Genomic DNA, 15,776 nt, shown 5'->3' with positions numbered 1-15,776 from the left:
CTTTGACTTGATATTAAAACCCCAAAACACACACACACACACGCAAATATTCATTCATATAACCTGAAAAGACACACTCGCTCCAAGTCACACAACTTCATACCAGACATTTGCGTATTACATATGAGGAAAAAGATTTAGTACTGCATGGACTCCAGACATAGTATTTCTGGTTTGTCTGTTTTTCTGGGCTGTTTCAACAGATATTGGCGACTTCTAACCAGCTGCCATCAGAAATAATGGCATTCCCACCAGCCTCTTCGTTCTAATCATCGGACTACGAAAAATAGTGAAAGCTGTAAACTTGAGGTATTGTTCAAGTTCTTTTCTTGCATTTATGCATTACCCACTACATGGACTCGCTGTTTACAAAATGTAATTTCAACCAAATCATCAGTCTGTGAAAATCTGCTATTAGATGTATGCAGGGAATAGATGTCACAGTCTCTGACTCACTGCAGCTTTAAAGAACTTGGACTTTGTGTTGTTCTCGTGCCGTCATGTCTTTTAGGGGATCTTTGGTGTCTGTTCTTCCTCCACTGTTCTCATGTTTTATGCATGGTTTGCATGGTTTTACTATAAATCTTCTGTCTGGTGCCTTTACAGAGAAGTGGAAGAAGTATTCGGGACTTTAAAAACACTCAAATAGAAATATGTGAGTCTTAAAGTCAGAAAAATGAAGTTAAAGTCTGCAGGCTCCTGGAAAAGCTCCTTTTTAAAAAATTAATTTCCATTATGTTAGGTGCAGTTTTTGCTACTGATGCATTAACGGAGCAGGATTTTATTTTTTTTAATTAGTCTACAAACCAGTGACATCACTGCAGCTACATCCTTCTTCTATACAGCCTCGTCGTTTCATATTTCAAAATTATTTTTAGTCACAACCTTTCCATAACCCGAACCACATGTTAATCACTGTAACCACACTGTATACTCTATTATAACCCAAACCCTGATTAAACGGAACCAATATTTTTGGACCTAACTAAATAAAATCTTACAATTGATTGCGTTCACAGAAAAAATTAAAGGCGCACAGCCTCGAAAACAGAAACTTCTTTTGCAGAAAACAGCCTTTCTATAGTCACATTTTGGTTTAACTTCAATAATGAAAAATGGTTGATGAAGTTTTGCTTATACTCTTCACCTGTCCAGTCAAACCTGTGAGTCAGCACACCACAAATGGGATAAAGGCCATAAGTGAGCAAGCCTCACAAACAGAAAACACCCGTGATCTGGGTGTGTAAGTGGTGTAACCGGTTTTGTGAAAACAGTTTCATAAAAGCTCCTGTTGTGCTGTAATATTCAACAAATTTCCTTTCCTTCATATTTCTATTTCCTCCTCATCAGTATTTCAGTCTTCGCTGTACTGAAATGCTTCCTCTCTAACTAACTCCTGCAAAGTTTAATCTGAAAAACAAGACTTTAAATCTGCTAACAGCACATCAAAAAAGCCAGCCGAAGCAATCGCATGACAAACGCCGCAGTGTTCCTCCCATTACCTCATGGTGGCATAATGATGAGAGCTGACATCATGCGTGCATGCCACCGATTTCAGTCTTCGTGTTGCTTTTCAACAGCATGTTATTAACATCATTTAAAGTTTCCTCCACATCCCCATCTCACTGGGCACGAGGACGAGGAGACGGAGCGCATTGTTCTACCAGAGCTGGGCAGATCTGATGGCTTTGAGCAGGCCCAGTGGCTCAGCAGCAGCAGCTCCACCATAGTCAGTCACACAGGTGGCAGGGAAATTACAGTGTACGCATACTTGTAGCTTGGACGTCTTCCACTTGTGGAAACCAATAAAGACTGCTCAGGATCCTGCCAGCGACTGCAAAAGCTATAGCTGGATGTTGAAGTCTGAGTTATGCCAAGATATTGCTCACCATGCGCAGAACAATATGTTTTAATGGTCAGATACAATAAAATAATGAGGATTGGTCCCATTTTTTCCTTTTTTTTAAACAATGGCTCCCTTGTCTCGCATGTGTACAATCATGGGTACCTTCTCACACGTGAGTGCAAACCATCTAAATACTACAACCTGTCTACCCACTTCCTGTAAAGCATTTTGCAGCAATGTAAAACCCTGTACAGGATTTTTTGGTACATTACCAAACATATGGATATAGTGTAAACACCGGCTCTTTCACTTCCTGATTGCAAAAGGTCATTTCAATCAAACCATCAGTCTGTGAACCTCTGCTGTTTGATGCATGCAGGATATATGAAGGTGCCACAGATCTGCACTTCTGAATCTCTGCAATTTTAAAGGATTTCAACTTGGTTTTGTGTTGTCTTTGTGTCGCCTGGTCTCCAAGCAGGTCTGTGGTGGTTTTACTCCCTCCAGTGTTCTCATGTTTTATACATGGTTTGCAGTTTAACTATAAATCTCCTGTCTGGTGCCTTTACATAAGGTCCAGGAGACTGCTGTGAAAGAAGTGGAAGAGCTTTAGAGCTGCTCTAAATAGCAATACCACAATGTAAAAATACTTAAATACAAAAATCCAAGTACTGTAAGAGAAAAAACAATCTGCAGGTTCTTGTCAGCCTTATTTAATTTATTTTGATTATACTGGGCACCGTTTTTTTAACATTAAATTTTGAGCAGTATTTAGAGGTTGAAGCTTACACAACTTTTCACCACTGAGTAAAACAGCTCTATAGATATATTATTGTATCACATTTTACGTGCTCAGATAATTTTTTTAATGTAAAAAACCCCAATATCTTTTTGAGTCATAATGTACGTCTTCCTAATTATACCTTTTCAATGCAAATATATTTTTATTCATGTTACTTTATGTATTTTCATAACTTTCTTTGACCTTTTCAAAAGAGGTAAATTGTAGAGGTGAAAAATAATTTTTACCTGTAAATGACTTTGACTCCTGATTTTGGAAAATTTAAGCAAATCTAAAATGAGAAACTTATTATAGTTGCACTACCATGTAGTTACATTTGTTTTTTTAAATGTATTTATTTGCCTGAGCTCTAATGCATTTGATTCTGAATCATGTGAAGCACGAGCCTTTTCAGTCTGTTAAGATGCTCAATAGATAAACACTGAAGCATGCGAGATGTAAGCAAAAGCTAAGCTGGTGGAGTATTTACAGTCATGGACATTATTCTTTATGAAATTAGCTTTTAAATGTGCTGTTTGAACAGTTTTTTTTTTTTGTAAGTTTACAGATTAATATGAATCTAGAAAAGCAATTTTCTTGAATTAATCATGACAGTTCATCAGGACAGTAACTGATGCAGCAGCTGCAAGATATGAAATTTCCTGCATGAACGTTATTGTCCATTTGAATATCTGTTTCTAAGCAGCATCACCTCTGATTATTGCAGTTATCGTTCTTGTTTTCTACAGACATTCTTTATGAACTTTGAACTGTCCTTTTGATGACAGTAAACATAGATGTGCTGTATGCACTGAGATGCATGGCGCATCTACAGAAAGGAGCTCACATGAGATGATGGATTAATAGTTGATTAGTGGCCACACGGCTGCAGGCCCTCTGGGGAGCCGACCTGAGGCAGAGAGGCCACGCGATCACAGCACATTCCTGCGGCGACTGCGTGCATGCGACATCCTGCTCGGCTCTGCATAAAGTCAGGTTTTTGGAAGGTGACAAGCAAGACCTTAGCTGACTGCTTTTGGTATAGACATTTACATAGTTTATTCAAATTACGTCAAAAGAACCAGTTGAACGTTTGATCGGCGTGTGATTGATGACAGGTGAATTCGTTATGAATAATTCATCAAACCAACAGTAAGTTTCACTTGATTTATCTGATGACACTTTACAGTGCTTTGATTAATGGACTCACCAAGTTTAGTCAGAAAAACCCTAATGAAATTAGAATTTGAAATTTTTCTTTCATTTGAATAGCCTGCCGCTGCTGCAAAAAGCAAATCGATTCCTTTTTGTGTAGATAAAAGTTCAATGCATTTAACCACTTCAGTTTAACATTACACAAGATTATACAAAGCTCACGAATACACTGATTGATAGTTACACATCAGGCTATCTGCTCAGGTATAATCTACCTGTGTTAGCTGTTTTCTTACTCTGTTATTACGCACATAACTGCTACTGTACCCCGCCTTCTCTTTTTTTTCTTCTTTTTTTTAGCAGCAGCCATAAAATCACATCACCAGAGACATTACTGTCTGAAAAATCAACATTAGTCACAGGGATCAGTTATCTGATCCGACTGTGAGGATTAGTCAACACAGGAAATGAGCAAGGGCTCTGTGAAGCTGAATGAGGGTTTACTGTTACACCTTTTGATTCCTGCTTAGGTGCATGAGACAGTATCATATGTCAAACACGGCTTTGTGCTATCAAAACAAACCAGGAAGCTGTCAAATTAATCTCAGCATGGCTGTCTGAGCACAAATCCCATGTTGTGAATGATAGCTGGGTAGGATCATCAAGCTAATATTAAAGTCTAAGGTACAAAGACACAAACAGATGACTCAAATAAAACGTGTGCGTGTTTCAGTGTGCATAACTGACAGCTTTCAGTCATTGTGGCCTTTGCAATTTCATTGTTACTCCTGTTTCAATGCATGTTTGCGCAGCTGTATCGGTGTTTACCACACTGAATGCGTGTTGAAACTGTAGATTTCATCTTGCGCAACATTAAACAGTGACTAACAAAACATTAGGTGAATAGAGCCTGGTTTGTGTTCGTTATTACGAAATCAAGATTAATGCAACTGATCAGTTAGTGAAATTGAGAAAGAGTAGGTTTAAAGTGCAGAAAGGTGAAACAGTAATGATTTGCTTAAATTATAGTAACAGTCAGTGTTTTTTATCAGCATGAAAAATGATGATTAAATTGGGGAAATAAATTTAATTCATTTTGTATTTTCTGAATAAAGAAGTTGAACTAATGAGGAGTTCAGTAGCACGTACATATTTTGTTGCTTGTTGGGCTATGCTTAGTTGAAAAGAAGTTAGTTAGTTACTAAATGTCAACATCCATGTTGTTGATAGTATCTCTGGATTTAAATTCCTCAGTGTCCCCTTCTCAGAGGATCCTGAGCCTCTGCTGTCACTGTCAAGGCTCAGCAACGCCGAGATCTCATGAGGAACCTGAGGAAGGTTGGGTTACCTCAGAACCGGCTCAGAAGGCACTACAGAGGATTGCCAAGGAGACCCAGAAAATCATTGGGATCCAGCAACTCCAATAGTGACATCTTCAAGCCCCACTGCCCAAACCGGGCCACCAACATCGTAGGGGACCAGTGAAGTGAAGCTGCTAAAAGACTTGAATAATATTGCATGTATATATTTGTGTGTGTTATTATATTATTATTATATATAAATATTTTATGTTTGCATTTGATTATTTATATGACAGTATTTAAGACTTTTATATTTATTAGTAGTAGTATTATTTGTATTTGATTATTTATTGGGTTGTTTTTTTTAGCACAACCTAATAGCGGTGACCATGTGATAGTGGTACAATGACAGTAAAGTCTTATGTGATTTTAACCGGCATAAAGCCTTTATTACGAAATAATAAAGAAAACTCCTACTTCACACTAACAGTTGTTCTCTACGTTTTACTAATGTATGCCACTATGAAAGGTAATTTTTAAGTCTTTTTTTTTCGTTTGTGTGTGTATTGTAGCCTGAAGACGCAGCTGTATTAATGCAGAAATTTCCAGCAACAATGAAGGCAGCATCAAAGCTCCGTCGCGTGCAACAGCTTCACCGCGAAAATCTTATGTCACGTGACAAGAGAACTGCTGGAGACAGGTAAAAACCGCAGACAGCAAAAAACATGCTGAGCTTTAAATTAATTAGTATTAAGGCTAGAGTAGAACTGTAATATTAGTCTGTTTGAATCAAATTTAGCGTTAAAATGACTAAAAATAATCCAGCGTTAGCTTGCTACTTATATAATTACTGCATTAAGTTAAATTTAGCTAGTAAATGTATGTATGTATGTAGCTCTTACACATTACTCACTGTGTTTTAGTGTATTCAGAGCTGATGTAGAAACCGTCTTGCAGAGGTTGAGCTGAAGCCCAGTTCCTGACTTCTGTTTATTTTTATTTTTTTTATTTATAGGCTGTGCAGAGGTTATAAACAAAATGGCTGCTCACACCTATATCGCTATCTCTGAGCTGCATCCCAACATCTCTCATTCAGTGAGTTCAACTGATTTTTTTTTTTAACTTCATGTCCTTTATTTTCTTTTTTTTTTCTCCTAGGGCTTATACCCTAATGTAGCCCAGTGCATTTTCAGGCTTGTTTTAGCGAGTTTAATTAAATAGTATAATGCACTCCCGTTGTCCTTGTAATGTTTTCCAGAAAGTGGCAGGCATCATCATTGGAAAAACTGACGTCAAAAGCTTCCCTGACAGAAAAAGTTCGTATCCTGGCTGTATCTCTATCAGTGCATCATTATTTTCAATATTCCTCCTCTGCACTTCAGTGTCTTGTACACCAGCGCCCTCTCCTGGTGGTGATTTTTAGGTTTCTTTTTTTCTCCGTTGAACTGCATCACTACACTAACCCTCCATTTCTGAAATACAGATATTGGTATGGACAGATTCACCTTTGGCTTCACTGTTAAAGACTCTCCGGACTTCTTCATCAACGTGAGCACTTGGGGAAATGATGCCTATGTCAACGGGCTGGCCAGCAGCTTCAACATTGGGGACTGTGGTGAGAAAGTCTCTCTCAAAGTTGTGTAGATTTCTTTTACTGTCCTCTTTCCCGATTAAAGTAATTTTTTAATAAACTGAAATATTTTTAATGTATTTCTTGCCTATAGAAATTACATAATGATGCTTGGAAACAGAACTGCTTCTTTTTCTTCCTTTCCAGTCACAATTGAAAACCCTTTAGTTGCCACCAAAGACCTGGAGAAAGGAGATCGATTTTGTCCTGCAACACCGAGGTAATTTAGCATTTTAAGACAGATGGTATCTAAGAAGCATGTTCTCCTTACTGTGCTTTTAGGTAGCTGATGGCAAGTGAGGCAAACATAATGTAACACTGTGCAAAGCACGGTGTAACAGGGAGTAATGTGTAATGATAGCATCTGCTGTCTCAGCCACTACAGGCTGCTGGTGACGGAGGCTCATTCCCAGGTGTGTCTGTGTGCTGATATGGACACCATTGACAGACTGCTGCCATTGATTCACCTGCCTGTTAAGGACTCCAGAGATTTCTACTCTCTGGGAGACATAGTGGCCAACGGGCAAAAGCTGGATGGTTCGGTGATAAATATACTTGCTGCTGTAAAATCGGTAGGACACTTTAAGGCTTCAGTCGCTCAGTGTTACACAGGAGTTTGAGAAAAGTTCCCTTTTATACACTTAAGGTTTTGTGTAGAGTGCTGAAAGCTGTTAATCACAAAGACTTTTTATTTACATATTTATTGTGCTGAAATTTTCATGACCCCACCTCACCTGCTTTTACTGAGGTTAGTGTGTTTTTTCCTGTTTTTCCCAGAATGCTTTTCTATACATGCATGGACAAATCTGAGAACACTGCTGCAATGTGCAGTAAAGGCAATGAACATTACACTAACTAGGGAAATAAATATTTGAGTTCTTGAAAAATGACATGTATCAAGATTAACTTCACTCTGATGTCAAATGAAAATTTACTCTCAGTAGCTTAGCTTGCACTATTTAAAGATTAAAAAACTGCTGTCAATGTCTCTGTAAGATGATTATTTTAAAAAAAAATGTGGCCAGAATGTGGCATAAAATGTTGATTATTGAACTCATTTTTCTGGATTTTGTTTTGTGGCTAAATCCTGGCAGCTATATATTTACAGTTTAATTATTACAGTAGTTTTTATTCTATATTCAAATTCTCAGCAATCAAATAGGCAATGACCTTTCCAAAAGCATTCCCAGTTTTCCATAATGGCATTTTAAAGACTCTTTAAGTGGGAAAGAAAACGTTCTCTCTTTCTATATTAGCGTGCAAAAGTTTTGTGCCACTGCTCATCGTCAGTCTTTAACACTGAACTCTCTTAGGCAGCTTTCCTTCTTTTTGTAGTCAGGAACAGTTCTCCAGGCTTCTGGAAGGACTTTCAAAACTGGCTGCCAATTGTTCCATTGTTCATCAAGATGATCGCACACTGCTGTAATAATGTTGAGGTGGGGTCTCTGGAGAGGCCAGTCTGTGACTGATAGTGTTACTGATGATGATTTGAACCAGACATTTCAAATTCGTCTTTGTCACTCCAGAAGACCTGTTGGGCTTTTAGTCCAGTTCTTGTGTAATTTTCATACCTCAGCCTTTTCTCCATGTTTACCTTCCTTAAGAATTGTTTCTTGACAGCGACACTTGCACTGAGACCATTTCTGATGAGGCTTCAGTGAACTGTAGATGGATCAAGCGTTTCTCAGATACTCTGTCAGGTCTTTTCTGGATTGTTTCCTAGATTCTCAGATACTGTTCATCTGCTAAACATAGTTTTTGCCCCTCAGCTGTAAAAGGCCACCTGTTAGACACCCAAAGTTGTGAATGTGATAACTCGAGAACCAGGTAACACAGGATTTTGAAATGCATGCCATAGGTGCATCTACTAAAAATCTCATATGATCTCAAATCTCAGTGACGTCAACCTCCAGATTAAGGTCAGATGGTTAACTTCTCTGAAAATCATCTAGGATTTTCACATTGAACTGAAAGCCTGTGTTTATTTGTTCTGTAGCATCACAGGTTGTGTAAACTTAGTTTGACACTAAAGAAGAAATAAATAAACGATAATCAACCAAATTCTTATTGACCTGGTTTGACCCAGTGTGCTCAAAAATTTAGATTTCCAAAGACAATGCAATAAAGTAAAAAACGCTCAGTAGAAACATTTATAGCATGTTTACGTGCTTAGTAGATTCTTTGTCAAGTAACAGATTGCAATCATATAAACTTGAGTATATTAAATGTATTCATATTTTAAGAGGTGGTTTTCAGTTAGTAAAATATGTATTTTCCAACTTTGCTCCCACATTGATTAGATGGTGTTTGTTTGGTTTTGTTTTTTCCTCTACCATAAACTGAACTATGGTGGAAAATAGTCTGTTAAAAGTTTCCTGAGCTGAAAAACAACTTTAACAAGAAAAGAGAGGGAGGGTTGTTAAAAAGTGGCTCGATGTTGGATTATTAAAGTCAGTCACGGAAAAGCCACATAACCTGTCAGAGAGACGCTGTGGTGGGAACCCTGATGTGTATGAGTGTGATGAGTGAGCGATCAAATAAGTTGAGTTTTCATTTACATCTTATAAATTGTCAATTAGCCTACACTGTGTCTGTGTTTGTGTGCGTGTGGTTTCATGGTGAATGGTTGTTGGTTTTGGAACATACCAGCTCACCATAATGGCCCCAAAGTTCACACACGGGCCAGACCCGCCCTGATCTCAGTGTCACATGAAAGGGAGATAGTGTGATAGGAACTTCAAGCGACCGTGTTTGCATTTTCAGATCGGAGACACAAAGCAGTTCACCACTTCAGACGGACGCAGAGGGCAGAGGCTGGAAGTGAGGCTCTTTGATGACTCCGTCTTATCCTTCCCCCTCGTCTGGTGTGTCAAAGGCATTTATTAATTTGGAAAATGAACGTAGATTTATTACTTCTGTTGCTTTTGTGCCATATTCCATCTTTACTGCCTTTTGTATCACCGCTGTGTCTCCTTAAGCGACCACAAATTTACATTAGCGATACAACGTCTTAGATTGCCCCTCTGAACTACATGTGTGTTTGATTTTTGACTGTGCTCTCCCCTGTGTGACTCCCTGACCTCTGTCTCACTCACAGCTGGGACAGAGAAGCCATTCAGCTCATGCAACCTCTGATACCCAGGGAGACGGGTAGGTTTGAGGGCTGCTGCTCTTTCTCCGCCGCAGAAATGAATCTTTATTTAACTGTTATTCCTGCTCGTCATGTCCCATTAGCATACTGTGCTGAAGACAAACACAGCGGTGGTTACCTGAGATCCAACCGCGTGTTTGCGTTTAAGATGGTTTTCTGTTGTTTCAACTGTTTTTCTTCATTCCAAGTGCTCTTCATAGCCGACGCGAAGATCAGCTTTGACAGCTTTCGCAGCGGCATGGTGGCAACTGTTAACTCGAAAAGCATTATCACTGTCAATCCTGGTAAGAGATCACAGCGGCACTTAAAAAAACACAGGCTCTGATAGAGATTTAAATGGTGTAACTGATTAAAACAAGACTGAAATGCTGGTTTTGGACAACCAATCAGTCATGGTAGACAGTGAAAGAAATGGAGCTTTCCTTCCTGCTGTGCAGGGAGAGAAACATGCTAGAGTCAATCATAATTTGTTTTCAGACACCCGAGAGGCCAGCCTGCTGTTCAGTTATGCTAAAGAAGTGTCAGAGTCTGGAGCTCTGGATCAAGATGACATGTCAGAGGATGTCCCTGGTAAGTTATAATGAGTTCCTGCCATGACTTCCCCATATTCATATAAGTCAGTCTGCCCATCTAAATGTAAAAGACTCTTTGAATTTGAGGCATCAGAAGCTGTTATTTCCCCTGCTTTTGTCTTGGATCTTTAAGCAAAAGATTATATTATATAAAATAATTATATTTTCAGTTACAGAGGGCATATAGGAAAGTTTAAAAGGTGAATGCAAGATGCTATTATCAAATCATAAAGTCATTTTCCCCACTTTTGGTAAATCCCCTAAAAAGAGCAAAACTAACAGGATCCGACAGACGAGTACGGCTAACTTGTGGCTTAGACCTCCATCACTGACCAGTGGTAGCACAGTCAGTTCAGCTCCTCATTAAAAGCACATTACCAAGCCACACAGTTACACTAGCTGCTGTTTTTCTAGCTGCTGTTTTTCTTCTTGAAAATGAAAACCAATAGTTCATCTATTTTATTTTTTTTCTCAGTCCACATAGAGACCTTCTGGTGTAAAGATTTTCAGGCTTTAAGAGTGTTTCCAGAGGAGGTATTTAGACTATGATGCCAATACATTTTTGATTTTGCCGTTCACTGAGACATGCGAGTGTGAGATCAAAAGTTTTAGCTTTAATTCCCCACATCTAGATGTGTTAAACAACATAGAAAATATGACTTACCAGTCCAAAAACATGTTTTCCCACCGATTAAATTGCTGAGGAGGAATTTCTTTTTTTAATATTTAGTATATCAGTATCCTGCCTCCTTTATTTTGCAGTGGAAACACATCAGGATTTTCTTTGTATAAAGACTGCAGACTGTGACAGTTTATTAAGTATACCTTGCTAGTAATTTGGTTGAACCCCATTTTCCTTCAAAACCACCGTAATTGTTGCTGGAAACGTTGCTCAGAGATTTTGGTCCATATCGAAATGACAACATCACACAGTTACTGGAGATTTTCCGGCATCACATCCATGGCAGGGCTCTAGACTAACTTTTTGCCATGGTTGCACTGAAGCTAGGCGCACTCAAATTTTCAACCGCATCGCTTAACACCACAGTTTTACATGTGCACTGTTTTGGGGGGAAATTGCAGTCCATACAGACAATATTCATTTGTAAATGATTAACTAACAATCTTGTGCTTAAAGTGCTTTGGCACTCTTTCGTCTTGATCATGTCTACATGCTTAAATGCATTAGGCTGCTGCCATGTGATTTGCTGATGTGTGCTAATGAGCTTTTGAGCAGGTGTACCTAAGAAAGTGCCCTTTAAGTACACATGTATGCTGCTGTTTTGGTCTGCAGTAGAGTCCATCACCGACGTTTACACAGTGAGCCAGCTGATGCAGAAGGCCCGAGAGAATCCCGAGGCTTTATTTGGCATCACATATAGTTTCATCTCCAAGCTCGACCTCGACTCGTCTGCTTCAAAAGTCATCAAGACACGGTGGTAAATTCACACATTGTTTACTAACTATAACCATGACAGCCACTTCCTTGAACAAGAACAAAGAGCAGCTTATTGCTTTGTCTTTGCTTCAGCTCGAAATGCAAATTCCTGGTGACTGAGGACTTGAACAGCTGCACCAACCAGTTATGTCCAGGAAAGGGTCAGATTGTTTCAGCCACTACAGGCTTTGATCTCCTGGTGGACTTCACAGACCACACCGGCACTCTGCACGCCTGCAGCCTCAGGAGCCCAGTGGCAGAAAAGGCTCTGGGATGTACAGTAAGTATCAGTTCATAGAAAGACGATTCTCCAGTCTCAGTTCTAAACCTTGTGCTCCTACACCTGTGCTGTATGGCTCAGATGTCAGTTACAAAATTCTGTAAATATTCTTTATTTTGTAGCTATTGCTCAGATGAACCTCCACAATCCAGTAAATGAATGGCGGTGGTTGATAGCTTTGCCACATCACCTTTTCTGTTTGATCTGATTCAGACAGAGGAGTTCATCAGTTTGACTGATGGTGAGAGGACTGCAATGAAGTGGAAATTTCTTTTGGAGAGATGCAAAATATATGTGAAGGTACCTTAGCTTTTGATACCAAGCTGCAAAAGCTATTAGCTGTAAAAACAAAGTGTTGAAAAAAATCTCATGTGCTGTAGATCATTCCTTCTCCTAAGATGAAGAGTGGAATCAGGGGCATGGTCCTGGACTGCTCGCTGGCAGATCCAGGAGAGGTGAAGCAGCACATGTCTGCCCTGCTGCAGCAGCGCCTGTGATCAGCACCCTCACTCACAAGTTTCAGCTTCCTGCCTCACCTGCTGTTTGGTCTTTGGACTCACATGTTAACAAGAGGCTTTCATGCATGTGCACCTTGAGTTTTAATTATTACCAATTATTTATTAGGACTCCAGATTATTTAATGTATTTATGTAAAAGTATTTATTTATAAACATGCTGCTAAGTTGTTTGACTTTAAAGCTGTTAAACTTCATCAGCTCCATGTTAATGTGTTCTGTTTTACACTGCAACTTTTATGTTCCATTATATGAAAGCTAATGAGCAGTCTGGGTTCAAAACATCTCCAAATATGCACAAGTTAGACAATAAGCTGTGTTCTTCATGTTCTTCAGTCATTGGAGCCCCTAGAAGTGTGTGATACATACTTTTGAGGCATTTTTAAAGATAAGGTACTGCTCTGTTTAAAAAATTAAGTCAAGTTGACACCATTTAATCTCTGAATTTTATGCATTAGTTGATGAAAAGGTTTTTCTGTTCTTCAGACCAAGAGTCATAAAAATATAATGGATTTTCTGGTCTTTTGTTTTCTTTTTTTTAGCCTTCATTTGTCAAGTTTTCTAAAAAACTGCAAAACAAGGAATCAATCAAACCCAAACTTGGTGCATGAACATGCAGAAGAAATATTGCCATACTTCTGCACACCAGCAGAGGGCAGTACTGTTCTATTACCAATAATCTGTACCCAACTCTCCAGTGATCCAAAAAGTGACTTTTTTTTTTTTTTTTTTGGGCCTGTCCCGTTTGGCTCTTTTGCCATCAGAATTGTTGTCTAAAGGCAAAGAAAGATGCCCAACGGATTTACTTTACCAAACTGACCATCCCAGCCTTGCCGTAATGGTCCATTTGATTCACCTTTTATTGTTTATTTTATTTTCACTTACTGAATACGGGACAGACTTGACTGGGGGAAAGAAGGGGAGAAAGAAAGAAGGAAAGAGAAACAGCTGAGAAGAGGGACGGGGGAGAAGGGCAAAAGACAAAAACCAACAGAACGGGCAGAGAAAAAAAAATGCATATATCAATCACCTGGATCACCTGCTGAGAAAGAAAAAAGAAAGCAAGCAGAAGAGAACAAGAGTAATAGAATAAACAACATCACAATGATATATGGGAATATGACAGTAAATACTAAATGTTAAACATTATTGTGCAGCACATAAGATCAACAGAACACAGTGTGCTTTGAGGTAGGAGCCAAAAAGGGTGTAGTTTGTGGGTGTGATCACCCGTGTGTACACCTGTGAGCATGGACGCGCTTGTTTTTTGTTTTTTAAAAGGTTCCTTCATGTAATAATCTGCTAGAGGGTGTGGGGGGGCCACAGCCCCGTCCTCCAGGGCATGAAGCAGGTGTGGAGGAGATCAAAACTCCAGACATCCAGAGGCCCCCAGAACACAAGAGACCAAGGAAGACCAACAGAGGGGCAGCTGCGCCACTGTCCCGGAAAGAGCTGAGGAGAGTCCCAGATGAGGGCTCACTCAGCAGCCGCGGAGCAGAAGCCAGGGGGAGTTGCAGTGACGCGCCCGTGAGCTCCGCCGGCAGCCAGCCGTGCCTGAGTGACCGAGCCCCAGGCCGAGAGGCCGGGGGCACCCCACCTCCGAAGTGGCCCGAGCGAGCCCCAGGCTCCAGGCCCCGATAAGCGGCCGCCAAGGAGTGAGCCGGTGTGTACCTGGACGCCCATCCCCGGACACAAAGAACCACCAACGCACCGATGTCTGAGGGGGTCCGCCACTGGCAGGGGAAGTGGTGGTAGGGGGAGATAGGCCTCCAAACCTTGGAGGGCCTGAGATGTCCCCAGAGAGGTGGCGCCTGACACCCAACCTGACATATAGACACAGACATACAGGCACACACAGACACAAACATCCATTCCCACCCTCATGCTCTCATATGCACTTACTCCACACTCAACCAACGTGGAGACAGACATAAAGAGACGCTGTACACACGATCACACTCCCCAAGCGTACTCTACAAACCAGGTCTAGGTGCCCCCGCCCCTGGAGGGGGAACTGCACCCAGACCCAGGTGGTGTTTCCCTTTTCCCTGCGGTGGGGGGAGGCAGACCACCCCGACTCCGCAGCAGCAGGAAGGCTCCACACTCCAGACCGCAGTCGGACGGCCAACTCCTCCTCCTAGTCCTAGCCCCCCTGCTCCAGCAGGTCGCAGAGAATGGGGGTGAGAAGACTCCAAACCTCCCTCCACCCGCTCATTGTAATGTTGATGCATGTGTGTTCTAAGGTGCATTTAAAACCCAGGAGGGCTTGGAGCTACCTGCCAGAGAGCAGCAGGTAAGCGCATGGTCCCTCCTGCTAGCCCTCAATGTCTACGTGTATTTAAAATTGAGAGGTGGGCAACGATGCCAGGGGTGGGGTGTACACCCTGATGGTACTTTGGACTCCGTGTATCGTGCCCACCCCCAAGATCCTATATGTACGTGTAATGAGAGTGTGAGTAATGTGAATGTCTAAGTTGTGGGATAAAATTGAGGCAGAGGCAGCCAGAAGGGGACAGAGGGGGGGGTAGCCTCCTCTGCACCCTGGTGACATACCCCTACTCCAAGGCCCTGCATGTGTGGGTGGTTGTGGTGGAGCGGGAAGAGGGAGGCAGCTGGAGATGGGGAGGGAAGGAAGGGAGGGGCAAGTGACCCCTCCCTGGGGCCAGCTCCCCCGCTGACCCCAGTAGGCACCCCCATACTCCGCGACCCGCCAGGGAAAGGGGGCCCAGGCCCATCCAGACCGGGCCCAGTGCAGCAGCGCCACCCGGCCCCACAGAGCCCGGGACAGTCCACCCAACCCCACCACAGAGAAAACTGCACCCACCCCACCATCCACTCATCTTCCAGACTACATAAGACAATAAACACCCAGGCTGAGATCTTCCTCCACCTCTCCTGTATCTCCCCCTCCTGCAGAGGGAGCTCCTGAGGAGAGGAAAGCTCCTGCAAGATGTGACAATCTCCCCCACCAGTTGAAGAGCCCCCCAGGTGGCTCGACGCACCGGCGGCACCCTGCTCCAGGGCTGGGCCCCCATGCACCCACCCGCCCACAACCCCGGCAACACACCAACCAGGACCCAAGCCCCCGAGGCCCGGTCCGGGTCCCA

The 15,776-nt window shown here is 41.5% G+C and overlaps 1 protein-coding gene across 3 annotated transcripts; it reads left to right on the top strand.

The window, feature by feature from the left end:
* The first annotated feature begins 5,692 nt into the window (after positions 1 to 5,692).
* Positions 5,693 to 13,176, top strand: meiob (meiosis specific with OB-fold). Of its 3 annotated transcripts, none has more exons than XM_085283360.1 (14): positions 5,693 to 5,783; positions 6,099 to 6,178; positions 6,342 to 6,399; positions 6,567 to 6,698; positions 6,861 to 6,933; positions 7,090 to 7,285; positions 9,477 to 9,577; positions 9,811 to 9,863; positions 10,053 to 10,148; positions 10,342 to 10,434; positions 11,731 to 11,875; positions 11,968 to 12,154; positions 12,368 to 12,454; positions 12,535 to 13,176. In XM_085283360.1, exons 2-14 carry the CDS (start codon positions 6,122 to 6,124, stop codon positions 12,649 to 12,651), a joined length of 1,395 nt encoding a protein of 464 aa, XP_085139486.1. In that variant the 5' UTR covers positions 5,693 to 5,783; positions 6,099 to 6,121; the 3' UTR covers positions 12,652 to 13,176. The 3 variants fall into 3 exon arrangements, with proteins under 3 accessions (XP_085139486.1, XP_085139485.1, XP_085139484.1); XM_085283359.1 differs by lacking the exon at positions 5,693 to 5,783 and adding an exon at positions 5,830 to 5,962 and having other exon boundaries at positions 11,731 to 11,872; XM_085283358.1 differs by lacking the exon at positions 5,693 to 5,783 and adding an exon at positions 5,833 to 5,962.
* The last annotated feature ends 2,600 nt before the right edge of the window (positions 13,177 to 15,776 follow it).

This window comes from Mchenga conophoros, linkage group LG8 (assembly GCF_057382185.1).
Source record: "Mchenga conophoros isolate Kocher_MC1m ecotype Shallow Benthic linkage group LG8, M_conophoros_male_GT1.1, whole genome shotgun sequence".
NCBI lineage: Eukaryota > Metazoa > Chordata > Actinopteri > Cichliformes > Cichlidae > Mchenga > Mchenga conophoros.
Note: the sequence above shows the minus strand (reverse complement) of the source record. Positions and strands in the feature narration are given on the sequence as shown.

What these genes read in the sequence shown, in the direction of transcription:
- meiob (XM_085283358.1), top strand. Translation starts at nt 5,890, where the DNA reads ATGACTAAAAATAATCCAGCGTTAGCTTGCTACTTATATAATTACTGC. An exon ending in ATCCCAACATCTCTCATTCA is followed by an intron (nt 6,179 to 6,341) that starts GTGAGTTCAACT and finishes AATGTTTTCCAG; the next exon opens with AAAGTGGCAGGCATCATCAT. An exon ending in TTATCCTTCCCCCTCGTCTG is followed by an intron (nt 9,578 to 9,810) that starts GTGTGTCAAAGG and finishes TCTCACTCACAG; the next exon opens with CTGGGACAGAGAAGCCATTC.